The sequence below is a fragment of the Rhea americana genome, unplaced genomic scaffold (genome assembly GCF_003343005.1).
Source record: "Rhea americana isolate MKP2758 unplaced genomic scaffold, rheAme1 scaffold_4, whole genome shotgun sequence".
In the NCBI taxonomy this organism is placed as follows: Eukaryota; Metazoa; Chordata; class Aves; order Rheiformes; family Rheidae; genus Rhea; species Rhea americana.
The window spans coordinates 11424559-11450370 of NW_028186534.1; the positions used below are offsets into that span (position 1 = coordinate 11424559).

General features: G+C 52.0%; 1 protein-coding gene across 1 annotated transcript in view; it reads left to right on the forward strand.

The window, feature by feature from the left end:
• The first annotated feature begins 19352 nt into the window (after window positions 1–19352).
• The window catches only part of NTSR1 (neurotensin receptor 1), a 60637-nt gene continuing 54177 nt past the window's right edge, over window positions 19353–25812 (forward strand). Inside the window, exon 1 of the mRNA XM_085314160.1 lies at window positions 19353–20045. Within this exon, the coding sequence (XP_085170286.1) occupies window positions 19353–20045 (693 nt within the window). The remainder of the gene's footprint in view (window positions 20046–25812) is intronic.

Genomic DNA, 25812 nt, shown 5'->3' on the forward strand with positions numbered 1-25812 from the left:
CTTCTAGGTGAAGCCCGCGTAGCAGATCGATGCGTCGTGTTGCGGATTTACACCGGGGAACTTGCAAATGTATTTTWAAAGACACAAATAAGGTCTTAATAAGGTCTTGATTTGCGTGTCTGAAGCAGCCCATATCATCGTACATTGGAGTTTTTATCTGCTCRCCTGTTTTTTCCCCATTGCAAAGCGGCTCCGGCAGTTACCAGCCAGTCTCCATGAGCGGTAACGGCAGGCGCCGGCGGGGAGGCTCCCGGCAGCCGGTGTGTTTCCTCCCAGAAACCGGGAGCTGAGACTGCACCGAAACCCTGGCCGGGTCCGCTCCTCTCCGGGTGAACTGGAAGCGCCTCCTGCGCTCCTGGAGACCGAGATGTCTGAGCTGCCGGTGCAGCTCAGATGCAGAGATGCCCCGTGTCTGCACAGGAGAGCAGGTGCTGGAAGAAATTGCAAAAACGGGTCTAAGCGAAGGAGGAAAAAATACGTGCAGATCCGTCTATCACCCTGGGTGCTCCTTAAAGCATAGTCTAAATACAGAATCGAGTGGGATTACTCTGCGGAAGAGAAAGCTGTTTTCTGCATGCTTTCAGTGCAGGGTCCTGTGGCGTGCGCTTGCACAAGCACGTAAACCCGGCAACGCTGCTGATGCRCCCGGGCACTGGGGAGAGGCGCGCGGGGGTGTGCGACACGGGCCGAGCTCTTCGAGGGGGCTGTGCAGCGGGTGCCCCGCGGGCAGGCTGYCTTCGGCGGCCGCGGGAGCGCGCCCCGCGGGGCTCAGCTCCCCTTGCCTCACGCGGGCTGCAGGCAGCGCAGCTGCACAGAGCGAAAAGCAGCAGCGAGAGAAGGATTAAGCTCCGGGAGGACAAAAATCTTTTACTGCTCCGCAGGACGTCCTTGCCTGATCAGCGCCGAGCTGATCCGGCGCGGCCAGGAGTCGCCCGGAGGCAGGGGCACCGGGATGAGCCCCCCGGCGCCGTCCCAGAYGGAGCCTCTCCCGCGCGGGGAAGCAGAGCTCCGATAAAATTAATCTTGCAGCAGCTCGGTGCAACCCCAGCGCGGCAGTAGCTATAGGACGTGTAGCTCTGGGCACCAGCGTCGGCCGCACTGACGCGCCCCGGTTCTGGCTAACACGAGAAATGYGCTCGCTCCCTCCTCTAGCAAGCTGGGCTAGAAACGCCGCGTCCGCTCCGAGCGGCGCGCAGGCAGTCACCCCTGAATCCCGAGCCGTCCCGGCCTTCGCAGCATCACGGATCAAACCTCCCCAGCAGTTAAATCGAGCCGCCCAAGCAATATCGAGGCGAGCTACCTGCAACCTGCGCGTGTCTGCGTCTCAGGGCGGGAGGCAGGGCAGTTCGGGACGTGCTGGTGTGCACGCGTGGTTCGTCTTTGCTTGAGAACATCCCAAAAACCTCGTTCTTCTCTTTTCCAYGTGATAATCCACAATTCCTAACCAGCAAGCCTGGAAGATGATTCGGGTTTGTGTGATCCGTTGAAGGTGACCTCACTTGGATCAGCTCCAGGATTTCACAAAAATCTGGTAACCGGGAGCCAAACCGGGGTGCTCCTCGGGGGCACAAGCTGGCTGGCTGCAGGGTGGCGGAAAAAAGCTGCAGTGCAGGTATTTTACTAATCTAATTAGGCAAAAAGCCCACCATCAGGGCACGGTGTGTCTAATTGAGCAGCGTCCCCCCGAAATGCGAGGTTGCTCTCATAACATTGCTGGCAGTTGCAAACATGTTGCTTTATCTGCAAGGCGCATCTCATTTGTGCCTTTACAAAATGCTTTTCATTTTTATCTGAATATTAGTGATGAGAGGAAAGTGGGGAGACAGGAGAAAAACCCTAAATACAAAATAATGCGAGAGTCTTGGAAAGTGACTTTGCTACTTTTTTGTGCATCATTAGTACTGAAAGGGAGCAATAATTTCTTCCTATCTCATAATGATTGTAAAGGTYTTGGTATTTTTTCCACATGAATGAGAACAAAATGTTAGTCTTTGGGGCTTTAATGTGTTGAAAACCTGGACACATTCATTCCTACCAAAATTAATCACAATTTTATATTTCCACTATGTGTTTCTTTTCCTTTTTTTCAGTTTTATTACAAATAGCTAAATGAAAATTAAGCCAGGAATTTGCATATAATAAAAAGATCCTCTAAAAATTTCAAATCCTCTGGTTTTTTTTTCCTCCAGGAAACTTTCCAAATGGCAAAATTGTTATCAAAACTGAGCYTTTCCCACCAAAAACTTGGTTTAATGACTCAGACGGCCGACGCTCGAAGCGGCTGCCCTACCTAACTCCAGCCAGGCGASTGAAAGCCCGGGGTGAGGACAAGGCTCGGGAAAGCCCTGCGCTCACGGCGGACCCCGYGGGGACCCGGGTCCCGCTGGCTGCGCCCGCGCTTCGGCTCTCTCCGGGAGCCAGGACCCTTCCAGATGGTGAAAAAACTGTTTCGTTCTTCAAGCATTTGCGTTAATGAAAAATTGCGGAGCAGGGTAAGTAGCGCCAGACACAACTGGTTGAGTTTTGTGCTCAGCTCTACGTAACCTTTGCTCCATTCTGTTTCTGCTTTTTTTTCCTTTTTATTTTTGAGGGACAGAAAATCACTCCCAAGAAGCATTTGCAAGCAGCTGTATTTACAGAGTTATTTTTGCACTCGCTTACTCCAAAGCGAAACGGTGGGAAAGGCCCTGCGACTGGCTCCATCGCAGTCGGACTGACCGACAAGCTGCCCGACGAACGCGTTTCCCGGGCGCCGCTATTTTCATTTGGCATTTGTCTGACATTTCGCTTTCGTTCGGCGCGTTTCCTCCCTAACGCCTGCCTCCCTGGCGCCGCCCGCGCTTTTCAGTTCGGTGCGGGAGAGAAACCAAGGGCTTAAAGGGTTTTAAAGAAATGCAGCGTGGGTTATCACCCGTTCCTGCTCGTCTGCCCTAAACCTCGCCGAACCCCCATCCCGGTCCCGAACCCCCTCCCCGGGCCCCGCTGACGGCGGGTGCAAGCGCGCCGAGGCCTCCCGCGGYGCTCCGGCCCCTCCGGGGACGGCGCGGGCTCCGGAGGGGCCGCAGCGGGTTTCACGGCACAGCCCTCCACCTTGCCGTCCCTGCGGCCCCAGCGGTCGGTRTCGCATACGGCAAGAAGCGGGAGCGGGAATGCGCGCAAAGAGCAGGAGGGAGAAACAGCCGAGACCGAAAGCTCAGGTTATGAATTAAAGACAGTGGAAATGTGATTACTGGAGAAACCAGCAGAGAGCACGCAAATGCTAAAACAAATTAAACAGGGAGCACTCATTAGGTATTCCCGTATTTGCTTCCTTAATATCCTGTTTATATAGATGAATCTAAATACAATATGTACTTTTAAGGGAGCAAAAATTACTCCCCCTGCCCCCACGGCAAGTGGTTTTTTTTTAATTCTTTTTAATGTGCATATGTAATTAAAACTCCTAAGCCGCTTGAAGAAGTGAAAACATACCATTTCCTACCTGCAGCCGACCGAACGTTATAATTGAAGCAGGCAATTAATAAGACACCGGAGCGAGATCATTCAGGCAACCTTTCCTCTGTGCCCCGGCTGCCATCGGCAACATAACGGGCTTTCCTTTCCTTCCTGCCACCCCGAGTTCTCCAGCTCACAGTTTCTCGTGGACGTAAAAGATASGCAATTCGGATAGAGCCCTTGCTGTCATCCCTGTGGGTAAACGCACTTGCTGCAGCTTCCCTTAGCACAGCCCTGCACCAGAGGAAGAGCCTAAAACCGCCCCGCTTCGCTCTCCCACTGCCTAATTAGGCCTTAAAAACCTGGGCGATGACAGTAAATGGGCCCAGACTGGAGGTCACCTCAACGTTGGAGAAGATCAAAGCTAGATCAAAGCTAAATTTTGACTTCCTATAACGTGAAGACCAGGTACATTAACTCGACATGCTGTATCAGATCCAAGTGCTGCCAGACCCTGGCAGGTTCAGGTCCGAGTACAGACCAGCTCACGCACACGTCTTCGTGCGTTCACTTAATGTTAAGAGCATTAGGTTTGAAATGAGACCTGCGGAAGGCTCCATGTGAGTTTATCTCCTGCCGAGTTAAACGGAGCAGGTGCTTACGGGCTTTGCTGCGGCTGGGTCTAGCGCTCGAATCCATCCCCMATCAGCCCCGAAATTCTGTGCCTGCAAAAATCTCCTGCCAACTGAAAAGTTTTACTTCCCTTTTAGCAAGRGAAAGTGAGAGAGGCACGATGAGCACAAAGAACTCCTCTGGGCCAAAACCACACACATGGAAACCAAGTTTATTTTACTCGCTTGGTTCCTTTAAGCACTACCCTACTGCAGGAGCTGCCAGGTACCAGCACGCACATGGTGCAACCAGGAGCCCCTGGAGAAGGGAAACACCTGCAGACCCTATGACTGCAGGGCCAGGGAGCGGTGGGAGAAATCGGGGAGGGAAATGTGATTATTCCATTCCTCCACGTTCATACAGTACGAATTACGTTCCTATTGATGCAACGTTCATCACCTGCTCCTAAGAAGAAGGAGAAGTGAAGGAGAAGAAGAAGGTTTTACTCTTTGGTGAGTAAAACCTGCTGCTACTGGGTCTTCACCAGGTCTTCAGAAGTGCTCTGTATTCCAGTTTTGCTGTTCAAAGAATAAACAAGCAAAGAATAAAATATTTAGGGGATCCCTTAGCTACAGAGAGCAAAGGAGCTTCCAAAAATCCTGCACATTTTGTCCTCTGGCAGCAGCGGTGCTGTAGCAGCTTTGCATGGCCCTTGCCTAGCTGCCAGTACTGAGATTTCCCCATGGGTTTATGTACAGTATTATATGTTGCATTTGGAGCTGCTAATTTTGATAATATCAACACTGTAATTAGAAGGAACAAGTGCAGGAAGAAAAGCTCTCCCGCAGCGTCCGGGGAAATCATTCAGCTTGCTCGTGATTTCCCCTAGCTTGCTTTATCTGATCAGTGACTGCAGTAAATAAACACGCTCCTACATAAATTCTCAACGTCCAGCTTCTCCCAAAAGCAAATTCTCCAYCGAGAGAATATAAAAAAAAAAAATCATCATTTGATGCTGTAAGTGGCAAAAAAATTACTTGACATTTTTCATTGTGAATATCAAGATTGTTTCCCTGCCATTGCAAATCCCTGAGGATGTATTATGCCTGGTTATCTCTGTTCAACACATTTCACGGGAGGACATGTTATAAGAGAGGCAAGATTGACAAAAATAAAAATTCACTTGAACGCACAAGGCAGATCCGTTCCTTGTTTGGCAGGCTCTGGCAACTGATACTGAAACAGCTCTTCGTGCCTATCGCGTGCACGCTCTGCACTCCGGCTGAGAAAAGAGCTGCCTCGCGGACGCTGCGCGTTACGYGGCTCATCCGACCTGAAGTTACACAGAAGCTGCTTAAGCGTGTTTCAGGCCGGGCGGATTCGGAGCCGCCCCGGAGAGCCGGCTGCCCGCTGYGGCCGAAATAGCCCAGCCTCGCTGGGACCTCCCGCTCCCCGGCCGCGGGCGGGGGGCAGAGGCGCACGGCGGCGGCGGCGGTCCCGCCGGGCAGAGCCGGTGCACGTTCGGTGCCGTCTCGGGGCAGAGCCGGAGCCTTCTCCCACCGAGGGGGAGCTGGAACTCACCTCGGACCGCCTCGCCCGGCCGCGGCCGCTTCGGGGCACGTCGCGGTTCGCGAACGCCGAGGAAAAGAGGCGCGAGCTCGCGGGGCAGGGCGGGCCGGCCGCTTTCGGGGGGCCGCGGGGCCCCCGCTCACGTGCCCCCCGCTGCACGCAGCGCCGCGGTGCTGCCGGCCGGTGCCGTCCCCCCGAGGCGGCCCCCCTTAAATGCGTTCAGCTTGAAATTTAAACCAAGCGAACTGCAGGACCAGAGTGCTCTTAATTATAAGACCTTCTCATTAGGTATTTATTAATTATGGTTCAGCCTCAGTGCCAGGCGGCAGCGTTCAACAAGCCAGCATCGCGATGCAGCGGTGCGGGGAAACGCTAAGAAGCAGCCACGAATTTGCAGCGGCCTCCGGGAGCCGCGGCCGGGCGAAGCGGACGCTGCGGGCGATGCTCCTCACGCCCCCGTGGCCGCGAGGCGGGGAGCAGCTCGCTCGGACGTGGGTGTTCACCCGAGAGGCGCGAGGCTGCCGCGAGCCCGCTTTCACCCTCCTAGTTAAAACTGGCGGCAGGATTTGACTTCTGCGCGGGTCTGGCTTTCTCTTCCATCCTCCTTTTTTTTTTTTCTTTACTGTTTGCGTTTCAAGTCTATTAACCCGCTGTCAAAGCTTCTTTGCCTTGACAATAAAATTGTGTTTAAGACTCGGTCTTTCGCAGATCCTCAGCTCTGCCTTTTCCTTCCTGCTGCTGTGCACGAGCCAAACGAGTCCTGGGGTGAGACGGCGCCCGAGCACCGTCGCTGCTGGGAGCTGCTGTGTTCCCCAGCCTTAAGCTCACGGCTAATTCGTTTTGTGAAAACAGGGCGGCCGGGCGGCGAGCGGGGGGCACCGAGGGCTCTGCAGCCGGGCGCCGCTCCCCGCAGCCCTCCTCCRAGCCAAACGAGGGGAAATGGCATTTTTTTTTTTTAAAGAGGACAAATGCATTAATTACTCGCTGAATTCAGGAGAAGCTCCTTGCRCTCGGGCGCGGGCTCAGGGCTGAGTGTCTGTGTCAAACACCGCTGCATTTCTGCGATATAAGGACAAGCAGGGCAGTAAATCCCCCCGAGTCCGAAAGGCTGATGCATCAGCTTACTGCCTCTCCTGCCCTCCCTAACACCGTAATCTGCGGGAATTAGGAGAGAGGCTTCAACTGTAAGAAAGGAGGGTTTCAGGTCTCTGTGAGTGTCTGGAAGAGGTGCTAGGATTTTCCCACCAGCCTGGCCCCTCTGCCTTTGCAGCCCGGGACTCGGAGGGGCTCCCTGTGGCAAGTGCATCCGCTTGGCTTCCCGCAGCCTTGCACTGGCGATCCTCCGCAGCGAGCCTTCTGCTCTGCTTTCTGCTAATTAAGGAACACGGCTTCAAATGGGGGAACCAGGAACATTTCCAAAGTGTGCTGTTCCAAGTGGCAGGAGGCGATGGAAAGCGGGAGCGAGAGGTTCTGCTCGCGGATGGACTTTCGTCGCAGAAAGACAGCACACCTGCCCTTGGGGTGGAAGGTGCRACGGGGAACGGGCATGAGTCACGCGGCCATGGGGACGCAGAGGCAGCTCACAGGCACCATGAGTCTCACGCGTGCTCCTGCTTGGATCCCACACATTTTGTATTATTCACGGCTCGAAGCTAGAGCTGTTTGGCTGAGGAGAAGCTTATGGAYGGATTCGGATGTGGTTCGCACTGTACGGACAGTGGTGTCACTCCTTCGTCTTCACCGGAGTAAGCGAGACCAGAATCTGCCCAGCRTATTTTGCACGCTGGAATATGCATGCGCTTACGGAGACTGTCAAATGACACGTAGGAAGCAGTGATGGAACTGGGAAATTATACAGGCCCCGGAGAAACGTTAGATGATATCACGTCTCCAGGGGCGCTTGCAGCACTACCCCAAGCCATGACAATACCGAACGTGCTTTGTGATTCATTCGCCTTCGGGGAAAATTTTGTGCTTAAAAATTTGCAGGTCTCACCTCCCCTCAAGGAGTGGTGTGGTCACCAGGTGTGGTCCTGGTGTGGTCATGGCCTGGCTGTGCTCCCTTTCAGGAGCTCCTCAGAGGCTAAGACGACACTTATGGGTCTAGCTGGAATCTGAAAAGTAATGAACCAGGAAAAATAAACCAGAAGGAAGTTAGTTATTAACTGTACTGCATACGTACCCAYACCCTGAGTAGCCCTTTCTACAAGGCACGTGGGGAAATTTGGTGTGTATAAAAACATGAATTTGATCTTCTTTTGTCATGGCATACACAGTTCATTCATCCTTTCATTTTTCTTTTGGCTTTTATATTCATTTGCCTTTAACAGAGTTTTAAATACYGGTTCCAATGTAATGTGCTTCCTCAGTAGCATTAATGCAGATTCTAAACCAAACATTATCTGATTAATTCTTGACCCAGTTGAGTTTTGTCTGCTTTCTGTGCCTCTAAATACATATTTACCATATGTTGCCTCATATGCTGCTTTTCTCATTACCGATGCTTTGGTCCAAATGTTATAATAATCATATGTTGCTTACAGTCACGAGTCAAACAAAGTTTCAGATTTGTAGCAACTTTTGCAAACCCCTGAATTCAGCAGCAATAAGCATCTCAGCATCCTTATCAGACGAGCTAGGGCTGAGTCCCCCGGCCCCCGGAGGCGTCAGGCCAGCGCTGGGAGCAGCTCTCGGCACCCTCCGGCRCGGCACTCCCAACACCACAAGCCTTCCAGCAGCTGCCGTGCACCTCCAGCGCCAGGTCGCACTGGAATATTTTCTCCCTCCCTAGCAATAGCSTCTGCGCTTGCAGCACGGATGATACCAGAGCCAGGTCGCGTCATCGTTTTGTGAAACGGCCCTCAAAGCACCCGACGCCGGTGAAGAGGAGCCCCGGCCGCGCTGCGCGCCTCTTCCCGAGCTTAGCAGCCAGCCTCGGTGCTCCGCGGCCGCGGGCTGGTGAGTGATCCCACCGCGCGGCCTTTTTCGTCCCAGTTTTGTGGTTACATATCTGAAGCACGCTGTGGGAGAGTCTATCTGAGCGAGTCAACAGGTTCGCGAGTCACCGAGGGGCAACRAGAATAAGCCGACAGGCGCAGGCACACGTCGAAGCAGGGCTCTCCTATGTCGTGTTCCCCGGCTGAAGACAAACTCTTTGGGTTTCTGCCTCTGTTTCAGCTTGCTCCAGCTCTATGTGCCTGGGGCTGAGGCTGTATCTCCTTGCTGCGAGGCTTGCTTGCTCCTACCTGAATATTTGCAGGCTTTTGTGTTATTCCAAAAGCGAATCTAGCACCCCAAGAATGAATCCTCCACATGGACATGTGGCTGCTCCAGTTATTGGCTCCTTTGCTGGACATATCAGACAGGTCAAATCCTTCTGGAATTTTTCATAGTCTGGAAAGGGAGATACAAAAGGGGGAGCAATTTGCTCTTTGCTCACATTTTCCTTGTCTGAGATCACGTCTTTTTGTTCACATTTCCTCGAGGAAGTTGAAACCCAGAGCGAAGGTGACAAGATCATACGGATCCCTTTTCCACTCGGCTGTTTGCAAATGCCTTGCATTTTTTGGCCAGTTTCTGGAGGACCMGAGGGTAACTGAGGTGCAGATACATGCACAATATTCGAAGCTCTTCACTAACTTCAACCAAGTTTGAGAGTGCTTGCCAAACATCTAAGTACCTACAACAGCGGTGGCTACCTCAGTCCTCAGCTGATAGCTCCTGCAGAGGAAGAAGGTGCAGTCCAAGACAGGCACAGCTACACCATTAAATGCAATCACCAGATCAAGACTAAAGCTAAAATGTCATACCTACAAAATCCAGCCCTGTCCCTCCTTTTCCCTTTGTATTTTAATTCCCGATTCTATCGCAGGCATCACATCTGCTACAGATGTTAAACGGGACTCGTGTTCTGAAGGCGTAGGAACATAGCTATTGCCTTTTCAATGCATGTGGGTGCTTTAGGGGCACTGCTAAATCTTTTTTTAATGTGCTTAAGTATTTGCATTGATGAAGTGAAGCCCAATGTAAGCRTAAGATTAATATTTATCACAGTTTGTTCATGGATTTTATTTTCAGACTTCTCTCCTCTCTAAGGGTAACTTATATTTAAGTTATTGGTGATAAATATTCACACTTAATTCCTCTCTCCCAGCCTTCTTTGCTCTCAAAGCAGTAGCTCTTGCCTGAGGTTTTTCTTGTTTTTTCTCCTGTTTCCTAGCAAATTGCAGTTATAGGTGAAGTATTTTCTCATTCAAGCCAATTTATAGAATTATTCAAGCATTTAATTTAAAAGAAGCATGTAATTAGAGCAAAGCACTTTGGAAAATTCTAATTCCTCTACCATAAATCTGCCTCGGGGCTTCTGGGAACACACCGAGATCAGCCCGCCGGGCCTGAGCTGCGGCCCCTAGACRAAACCCGTGAGCTCGAGCGCCTTGGCCCGAGGCTCCAAAGCTGCCGCAGGAGATTCAGCCCGGGGAGGCTCCATCCCCTCCCTTGCAAAGGGTCCTGTGCGCCCGAGCCCAAAATCTTGGCAATCTGTGCTGGGCTGGGATGGAGGGGATTTTTTTTTCCCTCCCCAAACCTCAACAAGCTCAAGAAGAAAACTGCGGAGGGCTCCAGCCCCACGGCCCCCGCGTCCTGCCCACAGTATTTACACGTGTTCCGCGTATCGGGGTTTCACGCTGAACCAAGTCGAACGTGGCGCACCAGAGGGCTCAGCTGCGTATTTGCCCTGGGAGCCGGGCGCTGGGTCTCGAGGCGGCTGCAGCCCGGCTCCGGGAGCGCCGGCGGCGAGCGCGAGCGGGACCCTGCCGGCGGCTCTGCCGCAAGCCGAGCTGCTGGGCGCCTCCCGCTTTATTCCAAGGCGAGAGCGTTTCTCTGCGTTCGATCGGGCAAAATCGACTCCGCTCGGCGTCGCCCGCGTAGCGGTCGCAGCCCAAAGGCRGCGGCGCCGTCAGAGCCGCGGGAAAGCCTTCCGCGAATCTCCAGCGCCGTYCGGGCTGGCAAAAGCCCCGCAAACGCAAGCCTTAACGCCTAGCTCGTACCGCGAGATGCGCGCACACGGCCTCAGGGCAGGCGTGCGGACTTTGTGCCTCCGCTCGCCGGGGTCCTCTGGCATGGGAAAGCTGAAACACGGCGGTGGTGACCTGCGGATCTGCCTTGTCCGCTGTCTCCCGCGGTCGGCTGGGAGGCGGCAAAAGCTGGAAATCCTGCCTTCGCGGCAGGCGCGGGGGACGGCGGGGGGCTTGCGCTGCACAGCCCGGCCCCTGCTCCGGGACGCCTCCCCCCGCGTCCCTGTCCCAACATCCCCGTCTGCAAAACGACCACGATCAAACCTAATTGGCTGCGTAATGAGTTTTATGCAAWATCTTTTAATAACCAACAGCGGAACCGGCGATTTCCTGAGGAGGAAGCCACAGCCGCTCGCCGGGGTCCCTGCTAGTCCACAGGTTTGTAAGTAAAACTGAAAGCTGTAGCTGACGGTCTTGCACAGATCCGTGTGCTGGGGACATGACCGCAGGTTTGGGGCATCTCAGGATCTCACCATAACAAGCTCTGAAYACTTGCTTGGTTATAACCATGCTGCTGTGCTGTGCTCCCCTCTAAAAACTCTCCCGGCATTTATGAGGTCTACGTATTTCCACATACCTGGAGAAATGCAAACACAATAATTAATTCCTGTTAACCGARTGCATTTGGGGTTAAAGCAGGTCCAAAGGTTTCCCTTCCTCTGCTCTTGAAGTAGGTCTCTCCACTGCACTAAACCAAATCTGTCCCTGCGGCTCCGCTGGGCCATTAGACTGTGTGAAACTGTGGCTTGGATGAGGCTGTTCATGAAGACTGCTTAGATGTTGCAAAGTCTGACCTAGAAACAAGCTGTTATTTTAAGTGATTCTCACCACTAAAGTAGTCCTTATTTCAACAAGAGAAGTGGATTATCTTCTTTGAAATTTTGTATACGGGGGAGAAAAATACGAGTCATAAAAAAGTAAGGACTGGATTTCCACTCTCAGTTGCTTGTCTGCTTGGTCATTTCTGGAGCTCTCTCGTGACTGTCCCGTGAGACCAGCCTTCATCCTTCTCACAGCTGCATCAGAGTGCCCCGAGCAGCAGACGATCGCTTCTAGCAGAAATAGCTGAGCGTTTGCTTTTGTACTAAAATTTGCAAAAATTTGCAGTTTAGATAGGGTAAAAATCAGAGCGGGAATTCTCTAGAAACAAACAGGAGAACATGCCGGAAGAGCAGACACTGTTTTCTCAAAGATGCGGGGTTTCTGACAATCAAACAGACGGAAATATTTGCCCTCAGAGTTAGAACAGTTTGTCTGCAATTTATGAGAAAGTTTATAAAGGATAACTAGTGTCCAGAGATTCCCCACGCTTAGCAAACACCTTTGCACTAAATTAACCAAAGATTTATTTCACACTAGCCGAGTTTTTTYTTTCCCAGACTTTTGCAGCACCTGCAGTTCCCCAAACCACTTTGYRTGAGATTTTCGAAAGATCTCGGGCATCGAATGCAGCTACCGCCAAGACTCAGGGTCAGACTGGAAAGATGTTGAATGAGCTCCGTCTAACGAGCTCCATCCAGTGCGGCTTGCAGTGGATTGGACTCCAGTAGCCATCTCAGCAGACTTCCCTTTCTTCGGCTCCCCRTCTGCCCTGGCTGCTCTCCTTCAGCTCAAGTCAGAGCAGCCCCAGAGCTGCTCTTCGTCACAGCTGGGAGGAAGCACGGGAGCCCTTTCCCTTGCGGAGAGTCCGACAACCATGAAAAGCAGGGGAAATCCCTCTCCCGGGACTCTCTGCCCACTCTACCAGGGTTTAAACTATTTTCTTTCAGCCCAAAGCCGTAGTTTGGGTCAGTAGTTTACTGATCTCTGCCAGGCAGGAAGGGTTGGGGCATTTTCAGGATATCCAGCTCCCTGGAGCTGAGGAGCGACCGCTGGCAACTGTCACGGTCAAGGTGAGCGCCCATGGGTGGCTCCAGCCAAACGTGCTTCACCCTGTGTCGGAAACGGTCCTAGCAATCCCAGAACTGTGGGGACCAGAGCTCTCCTGAGCAGGAGCATGCCCCCTCTGAGCTCCCCACCAGGCTGCCCTCCCCTCTGCACCAGTGAAGTCATTCATGTGTGTGTCTTGCCTGTGGTTATTTTCTACTTTTCTTTCTCTAGTTGTATCTGCTCTCCAACTGCTGGTTTTGGCTTCCAACCATCACAGCTTCCAACCCCCGGCACATCCAGCCCTTCCACCTCCCTTCCCAGAGTCCCCTCCCTTTTCTCCCTGGCACTTTGTGCTGCAGCAGAAAGTTGGCTTTTGTCTGAGTACCTGAGAGAGTGACAGTCATCACTTCTTTTTGTCCTTCTCAGCTACAGCAACAAGTCTGATTTTCCTTAAAATGCTGTTTCTTTTTCCCCCACGGCTGTAATGACAGGCTTTGAGGCTGCTTCTGCAGAGCCTGGTCACCACCAACCCATTTGTTTCTGCAAGCAATTTTCAGTGTTTTTCTCTAAGAGGTTGCTTTGGTTTTGTACGCAAAACTAGAGCATCTGCTACCTCGTAGGGTCACGTTTGCCATCAGAGCAGCAGGTCCTGCAGCAACGTTACAGAGAAAATAACAGAGGAAAAAGATACGACTTTTTTTGCGCTGCAGGGAGCCAGATCTCAGACAAACCCGGGGGGCCGGTGCTGTATAGAAATGGGAGGAATTAGGCCCTTAAAGGGAAGAAAAACAGGAACAAAACAGATTGCATGGTGTAAATGAGACCTACTCAGGGCAGGGCACAGCATGCTTTGGGGCACACGAAGCTGGAGACCTCCGGGTGCAGTGCTTCCCCCGGGCTGGGGCSAGGGTGCTCTCCAGCGTGTTGGGCCTGGAGAGGTGGCAAGTGCCGTGGGCCATGGTATTGCCAGCCCTTGGTTGCAAGAGTCACCCTAGGAAAGAGCACGGAGCATGCCTGGTGCTTCTTGAAATCCGAAGAGTTTGGCAAGGGTTTTTGGTGTATTCCAAAGGTACGGGAAGGTCATTGCAAGAAGACAGCAAAGAGTGTTGGGCYGCCAGGGATTTTCACTGTGCCGTGTTTTCATTTACATTGCAGAACTGCCAGGCACGGCGGATCCACGATTTCTCAGGAACACGACAGAGCCTGCCCCTTCGCCCCGGRTGTCCAAGCGAAGCGGGAGAGCAGGTGGCCTGCGCCCACCCAGGTTGCCCACCCAGGTTTCCCACCCAGGTTTCCCGAGCGCGCCCTCTGCGACGCGCGGGTGGAAGGGAGGGCGACGGACGGGGCGGCGGAGCCTTCCCGATCCGAGCGGCTTTAGCGGGGGGACGGGGCTGTGCTGGGAGGGGAGGCCGCTAAGTGGTGCTGTTGGCACCGGCAGAGCCGCCGCCGCCGCGGGGAGAGCGAGGAGGGGGGAGCACACGCGGCCCCTCGGTTCGGGGAGCGGGGGGCTGCGGGGCCGGCGGGGCTGCTCGGCCCTTGGGCCCCGTGCGGCCGTCGCAGACCCCCGCTAGCAGCTCAGGGGACCCAAAAACCACATTCGTGGCTGAACCTGTTGTAGATAATCCAAAGTAGCCAATAGCTCCTGTTTGCGGCCAGGTAACATATCAGGGTCTGTCTGTCGGAGCTAAATATTAGGCAGCCTTTTAACCGGTATATCTGTTAACTTTAAAAGAGTTTTGACAAAGTAAAGGACTGGATTTGAACATGCAGCAGACAGCAGACCAAACCTGCAAGGGTGCCTGGACCCTTCACTTCCATGCCGACCCTACGCAGAGAGCAATCCGACTTCCAGGTAATCCTGTCCCCAAAACCATCGCGTGTGTCCTGGGGTGTTCTGCTTTTCCGGTTGCCTGGTTTATGAAAATCTGCCCAGGCACCTATCTAAAATCACATTCGTATTTCCTATCATTTGACAGAACACCTGGAATTAGTTGTGCAAGCAGCTGACAAGGTTGGCAGAAGGGCCCAAATTCATTCCTGCTGAATTCTCACGGATGTTACCTCTCGCAGAAGCTTGGCCCAAAGACTGTAATATTTACAGGCCTGTTATCATATATCTTATTTGCACTTCACTGAACAGCACTATTGCTCATCCAAACTAGTAATACTTTATTTTTCAATACAAGGAGTGGGGGGGGGGAGAGAGGATGCGCTTCCATGCCCATAAGTAGTGATAGTCAATATTGCCATCAACAAAGTTGATATATGTGCCTATTCCTGRCCCTCTTTCTCTTTTGCCTCTTTTTTTGCAAGTACAGCACCCCCAAAATAGCCTCAGATCCCATAGGATTTTACATGCCAAAGCCACCTCATAAGCTCCTGACTTTTAGGGCTCTTTGAAGAAGGGAGGACCTCTCTACAGCGAGCCCACTGTGAATCATCTTTAAAGGCTTGAGCCAGCCCAGCATTGCCTGACTAAGGAACCTGCTCTAGTGGGTGTTTAGGGTTGGGTGCGGGGACTTCAGCAGGGAACAAAGCCAACACTGTTCTCCTAGCACCCATCTCTTGCAAAGCTTTCTGTCTGCTGCTGTCTGTGTCCTTCAGAAAAATCCCACCTAGTGAAATCAGACTGCAGCAGGGTTAATATGAAAAATTCCCAGCGGTTCCCAATTGCAACAGGAAAAAGCAAAGATGAAAAACACTTGGGTCAATATAAAAGGGAGTGAGGCAACCTGTGGGTCTCATGTCTTGGGCACTGTGGGACCTTCTGCTCAAAGTCCAGGTAGTTTTAATAGACAAGGTCTTTGGGTGATATTTTCCTGGAAGATTTTAAGTAAATGCCTTGCTGTAACATTTGAGATCCAGCATCTCTTGGTTTCCATGATTCTTTTTCTTTTTAAGCCACAGATACACACACACAAAACATATTAAAACAAGCCCAGCTTAGCGGAAAGGTCGGCTAGTTCAGAAACAAACAGCGGGGATTTAGGCTGGAAGCTTCGGTGCACACTAAGCAAATGGGGCATCTCCGCCGCTGCCTCTGTTTGAAGGGGAATACGGTTGAAAGCCTCGCGGGGATCAGAGGTGCAAGAAGGAAGAGATGCTTTTGTCACTTGTTTCACAATCCTGTATACGAGGAAAGGGCCTTTGCGCATCCCTCGGGTCGCCAGTCAGCAGGATGGGGAGGCTATAGCTGTGTTGGACACGCGCTACGTGGTGTGGCAGGGCCGGGGTTGGAGTCCCCCCTGGCTGGAGGAGCGGGCTAAGCCTCTGCTTGCTTTTGGCACAGGCTTTGCAGGGTGTCAGGTCTGGACCAGCCRTCAGTATCCAGCTGTGTAAGAGGGGAGTGAGAACAAAAGGTAGAACTTGTCTGGAGAAAAAGCTTTCTAAAAAGAGAGAGGAGAGGTTAAGCCCTTTCTGTCTGAAGAAGGAYGAAACTTTCTTTTATTTTCCGCTTTACATGAAGTGATCCACACTTTTGCTCTGGGTATAATTGAAATAAGTTCTAAAGTCATCAGCAGGGCAACAAGATTCCTATTATATYTTTTGATACGGCTTTGTTCGCCTTTTAAAGCAGCAAGGCTTGTGTTTTAAAATGTCCAAGACAGCTTTAGCTCTGGTATTGCTCTCCCTGCTCCCTTGTCCTAGCCAAGAAATGCTGGTGATAACATCCCCTGGGACCGAGGAACATCCCTTGGAAGATTTCAGGGACTTTTCTTATAAAGAATTGTTAAAGAGGACGAGAACACAYGCTGCTTCTGTGGGTTTGCCCAGGCAGATGTTTTCATCCCAGGTTATTCCTCTCCTGCTTTAGCTAACTGCAAGGTGGTCCCCTTCTAGTGCTTAGGAGTTGGCTACTTTTTATGCCTTTGTGGGGCATGAATCCTGGCTCTGTTACAATAATTCTGTCGATACACTGTCCTGGATATACAAAGAGCCAGAGGAAGCTCCAGATGTAACCCCAGAGCAAACGCTCCATGGGGCTGGGCACGAGCGGAGGGTGCGTCGCTGAGCAGAAGCAGAGGCACCGCTGYGTCTCAGGACACAGGCTCTGGAAAGCCAGCAAACGCAGCCCTGACTGGGGTAAACTGGGGCAAATTCACCAGCACTGGTGTACTTCTGAGAGCTGTTTCATGGTCTAGTGGTGCACCCAGGCTTGGGAATGGCCTTTGGCAGAGAGGTGCAGGCTGAGCGTATGCGGGCCGGAGAGGAGCAGCGTCTTGGCATCCTTGATCCGTAGCCTCGTCTGCCAGGGACACCCGAAAAAGAGTTGTATAAGCCCCATGTCCTTCTTTCCACACATCGACTTATACTGGAAGACAGGGACACTTACTTAACCRTGAGACACAGCCAGCAGCTGTGAGACCACTCTGGGGATCTTTTCTGCATGAGCCGATTTTATCCCCGGCCACAGGATAAACCCAGGTCGATGAGGAAAAGAATTGCCCCTGCTAGTGAGAATGTTTCAGTTGYGGCTGAAAGAGGCTTGCCAAGTAATTAATGGAATATATTAAATTAATTAACTCTTAGAAGCATCCTGCTGAGGCATTTATTGATCAGAGCACCCAGCCTTTTCCTTATGGATAGGTCACATCCAACGTAGTTTTACAAAAGGAGCTATGTTGTAATAAATACCAGCTGTACCAGCCTATTAAAGTGTTGATTTTAAATTAACAGTCACATTAGCTCCAGGTAGCTGATATTTCAGTGTGTAATTAGTGTTATTTTTTTGACTATATCTGTTGATACTGCCTACCAATACTTGATGTGAAGGGAAAGCGGAGGGTACATTGAGCACTTGGGAGCAGCTGCTAGGACAGAGCCGGAGATTTAATATTTCCCTTGTAATCAATTGTGTTTGCACTGTCTGTGCACAGAAACATGAGACAACGCAAGTCCAGAGCAGTGCATTTCTAGAGATAGCTATTGGTATAAATGTATACACACTCATACTTTTAAAATAAAACCAGCAGATGGGCATCTTGTTTCTAGGCATACCAATGGAGAAGAGCTCCCKTCTCAGCCATGGTCACTCCTTCAGACCTTGGTCAGTCAGTGGGACCAGCCACTTGCTTCATGTCCCACTTTCCTTCCTTGGGATAAATATTCTTGATTCATCTAGAGAACCCATCCAAGAAACAGAAACAACTGCTGAGACCAGCTGGGAACAYGAGCCCTGACGAACCAATCTCCAGTAATGGAAATTTCATAACATAAGCTTTTAAACGAAAGGAACATTGGTGCTGAGAGATTATTAGTCACTCTTAAACTAGTGTGGGATGAGTGCTAGAAAATATTTCTCTCCATATTTGTATGACTAAATAAGACTAAATAAATCTGATTTTGTTTAGCCTTCCATGGGGATCCTATCTGCTGAAGGTAATAGGAGGAAAGTTGAGGGGTATATTGACTCTTGGCAGGCAGCTGTGGAAAGTTCACAGTCTGCAAGCAGAGATGATGTGATTGACTCCAGGACTAGATACGTACTTGCACCAAATAGTTACGTGGTCTGTAGGACCATGTACACTCGGCAGGCCCACGGGCTGCGGGGACCAGATACCAGTGTTTACTAATGAAAAAAATGACCAGTTATGGTTCTTTGGCCAAATCAGTGGTTCCTTGGAAGTGATTTTTCCAGATTTCTTCCATGCATTTGTAAAGACCCTTGTCATGAAGATGAGTGAATGAACAGTCAGCTAACGGGTTTTGCAGGGTGGCTTGTGCAGTGTCCCTGGCCTGAGAGGGGGGATCCCTACCGCAGACTTTGGGTGCCCATCCCTGCGGGGATTCCCTGTCCCCCTCAGCATTGCCATGGCACTCTCTGCTCAGCCCRCCTCCGCACACCAGTGCCTGCCACAGAGCTGCTTGGAGAGGACCTTAAATCCCCAAATTTGAGGGTTTGGGGTGGGGGAAAAGCCACTGCTGGAAGCAAAGCAAGGCAGCTCACTGCTGTCACCACGGTGCCGTGGGGCTGCGGGGGCACCAGGCAGACCAGGGGCAGAGGCAGCTCTTTTTAGGTGTGTCTTTGCCTCCTTTGCATTTCTGGCTGCAGAAGCAGCAGCAGCAGGGCGGGTGCTTGGGGGCTGCGGGGRTGCCCCTGGGGTGATGGAGCATCCCTGGTGCCTCCCCTCTGCCCAGGGTGGGGGCAGCACTGCTGGGTGCCCTGCCCCCTCCCCACATCCCCAGCTCCCGGCGGGGGAGTCCCCTGCTCGGCCTGCATCTGCTCGGGGTGGGGGTCCCCGGGGGGGAGGGGGGGACCTCCCGGGAAGCCTTCTGCTCCCAGCTCCGGGAAAGCCCCGGGACGGGGGGGGGGGAGCGGTGCGGCGCCTCCCTGCGCTGCCGTGCGGGGGGGKGGGGGGWGTGTGTGTGTGTGTGTGTGTGTGTGTGAGTGTGAGTGTGTGTGCGTGCACGGAGGATCCTGCCCTGCCAGAGCACATGCGGGCGCCGGGCAGCTGCAGGGAGGAGAGCGCCCGAGCTGCCGGCTCACCGCAGCCGAGCGCTGCGAGGCTGCTCCGGTGCGGGTGCGGGTGCGGGTGCGGGTGCGTGCGCGGCTCTCTCTGTCTCTGTCTGTCTGTCTCTCTCTCTCWCACACACACACACGCGCGCACACGCACACAGAGGCAGCCCGGGAGCTGCAGGCGCCTCCTCCCCGACGCATTAAAGCGAGCCAAGTTTCCACGTCGGGGGTTAGCGGCACCTCGGGGCGCAGCCGCGGAGCGAGCCCGGCGCCGGGCCCCGGGCAGCGCCGGGCGGGCTGCGGCGGCGGCTCGGGGCTGCGGCTCGGGCACGGGGATGCACCTGAACGCCACGGCCCCGGCCGTGCCGGGGGCAGCGCCGGGCGGCCCCCTCCGCCTGCACCCCACGGGCTATGCCTTGCCGGCCGGCAACGCCTCCAACCGCTCCGAGCTGCTCCCCAAAGGGCCCGACGAGGAGGACCTGGACGTCAACACCGACATCTATTCCAAAGTCATGGTGACAGTCATCTACTTGGCTCTCTTCTTGGTGGGCACCGTGGGCAACTCCATCACGGCGTACACGCTGGTGCGCAAGAAGTCGCTGCAGAACCTGCAGAGCACCGTGCACTACCACCTGGCSAGCCTCGCCTTCTCCGACCTCCTCATCTTCCTCCTCTGCATGCCCATCGAGCTCTACAACTTCATCTGGGTCCACCACCCCTGGGCTTTCGGGAATGCCGTCTGCAAGGGCTACTACTTCCTTCGGGATGCCTGCACCTACGCCACGGCGCTCAACATTGCCAGCCTCAGCGTGGAGCGCTACATGGCCATCTGCCACCCTTTCAAAGCCAAGAGCATCATGTCCCGCAGCCGCACCAAGAAGTTCATCAGCTGCATCTGGATCGCCTCCTTCCTCCTCGCCATCCCCATGATCTTCACCATGGGGGAAATCTACGGCAAGGACCAGAAGCCCGACTCCCTCATCTGCACCACCATCGTGGACGCCTCCACGCTGAAGACGGTCATCCAGGTGAGGTCCCGGGCGATCGGGTGCGGGGAGCCACAAACTTTGCGGTACCGGCTCGGGGCAGGCAGGGAGCTGCAGGGAGGCGGAGGAATGGCACTGGGAGGTCCCAACAGCCCCGATGGGGCGTCTGGGGGCGCTGGTGACAGTGGGGTCCACGGGGGGCTTGGCTCGGGGCTCGAAACCCCCTGCTGCTGCCTGGCACCAGACTGGGAGCCTGCATGGGGCTAAACCCGGCTGCAGACCGTCCGCAGCACCTCTGCCTCCCCCCTCCCCCCCCCGTCTGGGCTGGGGGGTCTAAAGCTGTCCCAAACCTGGAGCCCCCTTAATGCAGACCCCGGGTGCCAGGACCCCGGCTCTGCCCTGGGGCTGGGGCTCCCCTGGCTGCCCCGGGGGTGTTGGGGCTCTCCCCCAAAGTGGCAGTTCATCACCAGAAACCCCCAAATCTCCACCCTTTCTCTGCATCTTCTCTGCCTCCTTTCCTCTTGCTGGAGAGGGGCCAGCATGATCAGGGAAAACAACCCCCACGCACACAGTTTCTTTGGTTGATTCGTAGCCCATTTCCTCTGTGTAGTAACAGATCCTAATTCCAGAAAGTTTAAGGCATGGACTGCAACACAGGCATCCCAAAAGAACTGTTTTTCCAAAGCTAGGAGCCAGTATTTTTGCTGCTGGGGGGAGATCTGCAGCTGGTTTAACTATCAGCTCCCCCTCCAACTCCAGAAAAGCTTTGGGGGTCTCCAAGCACCTGCTTGTCTCACGCTCCCGCACGTGGAAGGGATTGCAGATTTCGGCATTGGCACCATCGCCGCCGCGCAGGGCTCAGGGGATCTGGGGCATTTGTTTACTGGAGCATCAGGCTTGAAAAATGCAAAAGAACTGGGAGAAGAGCTGGAAGGAGCAAGGCACCAAYGTGCACAGCTCCTCTGCTGCCAGGCTCACACGCGAGAGCTTTTCAATCTTTTATTTTGAACATGAATTTTAGGTGGGTTTAATCACCAGCCGGTTAGAATTTAAAGCTGCAAAGCTGCATGCGTGCTAAATCCTTTGAAATGTGCCCACAGWTAGAGGGAGGAACCTAAATGGAAGCAAATCAGAATTGTATCTTCCACTGGAAGTGGGTGAGGAGAGATGCAGTTAGATTTAATGTCAGAGCCTTTAGATGTTTAGACRCGTCTCTCCAAGTTTCAGGTATATCGCTCCAGCAAACCGAAACCGCTCTGATTTTTGCCTTGATGCCTAACTTTCCTCTTGAGAGCATGGAKGCTATATTTTTCCTGTAGGTGCTTTGTAGCTTTTGTCAGTGCCAGCCCAGTGTACTTAACCCAAATTCCCTGCTCTCTGTGGAGACATGAGMCATCTAATTTGAGAACAATGTGGCTGAAATGCATTATTTCCAATCATCTTCCTTTTAGGATTAAACTGGTGCTTGGTGTTAATAAGTTAGGGCTAAAGAGAAAAGATTATTTCCCAGCCGCAGCTTCTGAGATTACATTTAAACAATTCTGAGCATATTTCACYGCATCACTGTTATTCGGTATATACCTTATCCTGTTATCCGAGTAAGCAGACAGACATTAATGCAGCGGGTGTGAAGTTCTCTTGTGTGCTTTACCTCAAGTGCCGCTGGGTTTTTTGTTCTTTCTTTTTTTTCATTCCGCTTGAGAACTAATTTATAAGTAAAAAGGAGGAGGAACTTCATAGCTGAGAAGGGGGCCTTGGCAGCTGTTGGAAAAAAGCACTGTTCCTGTCCTTCTGGGGGGGACCTACCCCAAATGTGCGCTTGCTAACAGAGGCAGCTGGTTTAGTGGCTCCAGTTCATTTCTTTTTTGCAAAGTGAAGCAGGTCCCTGGTCCAGGAAAGGCTCCAGAGTGAATAAGCAAAGCAGCTGCAAGTCAGGTTTGAAGTGCATTAATGGAAAGCGTTGCACGGTGTGTGATCAGGCATTCGCCCATCCTAAGCACTGGGTTGTTCAGCTTTAAAAAAAAAATAGAAATAATGGAAGACCTGGAAGAGAAAGAAAGGACAGTGGTAATGCAGGAGAGCCTGATGCAGAAAGGTCTTGGAGCTAGGAAATCCTGAGCCCTGGGCTTTTGCAGTGGATTCAAACTGTTTTAGAGCATGTCTTTACATCCCTCTGTGTTCATTTGCCATCTTTAAATGAAGCAGAGCAACGACACATTTGCTAAAGCTGGCAATTCACTGGTAATAAATCACTCAACATATTTCCTGTTTGGTAAATTGTCTACAGCGCACTGGGATTTTTTTGGARTCTGTTAGTTTTCCAGGAGGTTTTGTTTGTTGACTGATAGAAAGCAAGTCTCAAAGTAAGAGCAATTGCAACCGTTTATAGGCTCGGAGCCACTCTGAGTTACACTGAGTGGCTCTGCTCGGATAATCGTGGGATAATGCTCCTCTCTGCACTGGAATGAGTTCCTCAGGATGAATATTTGACTATATTAGTTTAAGAYCTCTTTTCTGCAAAAATTCCTTTAAATATTTAGGTTTTAATGGGTGTTCCTGAGAGAAACCAGATGTGTGAGCAAACAGGTTGCTTTATGAAAAGAAAAAGGAGTAGCTATTCAAACCGCATGCGGTTTCGCTTCTGCTCATATTTCTTAACTTGTGCTACTCAAACAGCAACGGTAGAAAATAATTACTGATATTTTTCTAGTAATTATATATTACTCCGTGCATTGTGTACTGATAATCAGGAAGAGCATGGGGAGCAATGGGGAGAATCGGGAGCGGGGTGTCGCTGCGCGGCTCTTTGAGCGGTCGGTGAGGCAGGGCTTTGAGCACGCCGCCCCGTGCCGTGAAGGTGTGAGATCYCTGGGGCCTGTGATCTTTAACTTTTTAAAACTAGACTATTCCRTAGCTTTATCACCATCCTCACGGCTGTTTACAATCAGTTCGTGGATCTAACTTATTCTCTATTATGCGAGGGTGACARAGCACGGGAACGGGTTGTGGAGTCTCCTTCTCTGGAGACGTTCAGAACCTGCCTGGACACGATCTGTGCAGCTTGCTGTAGGGGACCCTGCTTGAGCAGGGGGTTGGACRAGATGATCTCCAGAGGTCCCTTCCAACCTCAACCGCTGTGTGATTCTGTTCTTCATTGCCAAGTTTCCCCGTTACTTCTGTCAGTCAAGGATGCCTGGTTTGAATTTTGGCATTGATCTGGGATCTGATAACAGACCAAGSCCATTATAGCTGTGTTATTTAGGTCTGGTTAACACTTGAACTGGCAGTCTTCCTACTGCAGCCAATTTCAGGGTTTTTCTTTTCATATAAATTAAGCGCCTCTCAAAGCCATTTCCACAAAAGTAAATTAATGTTTTCATGCCACTTCAGTTGGAGTAGTTTTTAAAAGCTACTCATTGTGGCAAGAACAGATAGAAGAGCTCCAAGGAGAAGATGTTTGCTCTGCTTGTTCGCAGGTCAGCGCCTGTGGTTTTGGCTGCTTCCCGGCGTTGCAGCCGGCGACGGGACCGACCCCGGCACAGGAGCGCGCCCGGTGCCAGGTCCCGCCGGGAGCCGCCGTCCTTGCCGTGAGCACCATACACGCTCTCAGTCCTGACTTTTGGGGGAGTCTTAATTTTAAAGGCCAGATGGCTGCGCAAATACCATTTCCCTTATTACTTCTTTCCTTATTACCTTTCTACCCCTTTTCTGGTGAGGTCTCTAGTGGAACTGAGGAAAAGGGGGAAGTTTAAAGAAATAGCTGTGACACTGGTGGACTATCAGTCGCAGCACATAGCRGAGTGTCATACAACTCCTAGACCTGTACTAGATCCTCAGGATTTTAATTAAGCCTGGATTAGTGGGCATATGTGCAAGGGAGGGAAGACTGGGCCGGGCAGCTCTCTGCTCCCCCATAATGCACAGGAGAGCGAGCAGCATCTGGAGAGACAGTATCTGGCACATGCTAATGTTTTGTTTATCTGCAAGGGCAGCTGGTATGATTCCGTTCATTAAAACACACACAGCAACAGGCCCTGAGCCTCTGTAGACTGTCACAACTYCACCAACTACAAGTGTCCGGGCAGTGCTGAGCTGCATGGGAAGAACACAAGCTGGAAAAGTGGCAGGAGAGATTGCAGAGAGGTGGAGGTTGACTTATAAGCTCTTCCCGCTTCTCTGATATGCCAGCTTCTTGGGAAGCAGATTGGGAACTTCTCCGGACCTCCTCAGAGGTTTTGCTGGGCGGCTGCTTCAATGCAGTTGCGCTCTGTATCAGCCCGTCCTTGTGTGGCTGCAGTCTGTGAACCTGTCCARGTCCCTCGTTTCTTATGTTTTACAACATCTGTTCTTCGTTCAGATGTTATAAAGTAAATAACTGAGCACATGAAACAACAGGGTGCCAAAGAAGGTTCTCTATTCTATTTCTCCTTGCGTTCCTTCTCGTGGGGCCTTCAAAGGAGKGTGAGGAACAGTCTCATGTCAAAAGAGGAACTTCAGAGAAGGACCAGAAGCTCAAGCTATGAGACCCAAAGTGAAGTCCCAGACTCTCAGCACGTTCATTAAAACACTGTGGCCTGCAAGTCCATCTGCCTGGTGGATCGATCCCTTCTCGTTAGTGAAATCTTTTTTTCATGGCAGCTGTTGCCTGACCCAAATGCTACACTGACCCTCTTCATCCCTCTTTCAAAGACATCTATGCAATTTCCATCTGTCTGAGAGGCCCATAAAGTTATTAATTCCTTGCGTGATATTGCAAACTCTTTCTTAAGCCTCATCCCAGTAAAGCAGTAATAATCTTACCCCTTGAGCCTGGCTGATAATATTATTTTTGCTACACACATAGGGTCTCTACTCAACAGAGAMGTCTAAGCCTGGTCACAGTTAACCCCTTTACATGAAGAAAGCGATGCAACAGCATGAAAAATTAGTACTTTGTGGTAGAACTGTGTCTTATTAAAGGCATCTTGCTGCTTCACAGYGCTCCTGGCAGCAGTGCCAGCTCCGCAGGTTGGCAGAGAAATGGAGYTGCTGCCCCTCAGAGGTGGCACGAGCATCTCCAGAGAGCTGCCTACGCAGGCAGCCGTAGGCCGCTGTGCTCTCAATTCAGGCACCTCAATTTACCTTCATTTAGGTGAAATGCAGCCAGGCCTGGGTTCATGAGTTTGGCTGGAGAGTACATGCTAAAGCACCACCCATGGAAGATGCGTCATGCTCTGCCGAGCGGCGGGGACCACGGGCTGGGCCTCACGCTGGGGAAGGGGCCCTGGGACAGTGGCCACCCCACCGGTAGCACATCCAGCCGGGAGCCACCTGCTCCAGCAAGCAAAACATCCCGGCTGGAGGGTCAAACGTGCAAATATCGCCTTTCCCCATCGCTGCGACCGCGCAGCACCTCCTCGCCAACACACACGTGGCGTTTGCCCAGCCCCACTAATCCCAGCCCATTTACACTATGGTCAGCTGTATAGTAGAGCTAAATTAAATAAGCTCTTGTTTTCAGTGCTTTACATAACCACTTGGCCATGCTGTGTTTTGCCAGTTCTTATATAATTTTTTTCCCTTCCAATTGATTTTAATTCCCTTGATTTCTTTTTCCTCTCCCTCCCCTTTCTCAAGATGTCAGCTGGCAGGAGTAAAAGAACAAGGAAGTGGGGCCGATCAATTTAGTTCTTATTTTCTCTTAGTTTTTCTCTTGACAGCAGTTTGTAAAGGCAGAAGAGATGAAGGTAATCTCATGGTTCCTCCTCGCAGAGGAAATAAACCTGCAGTTGGCTTTAATCTTCTTCCAGATCATTTAAAACAGCTATTT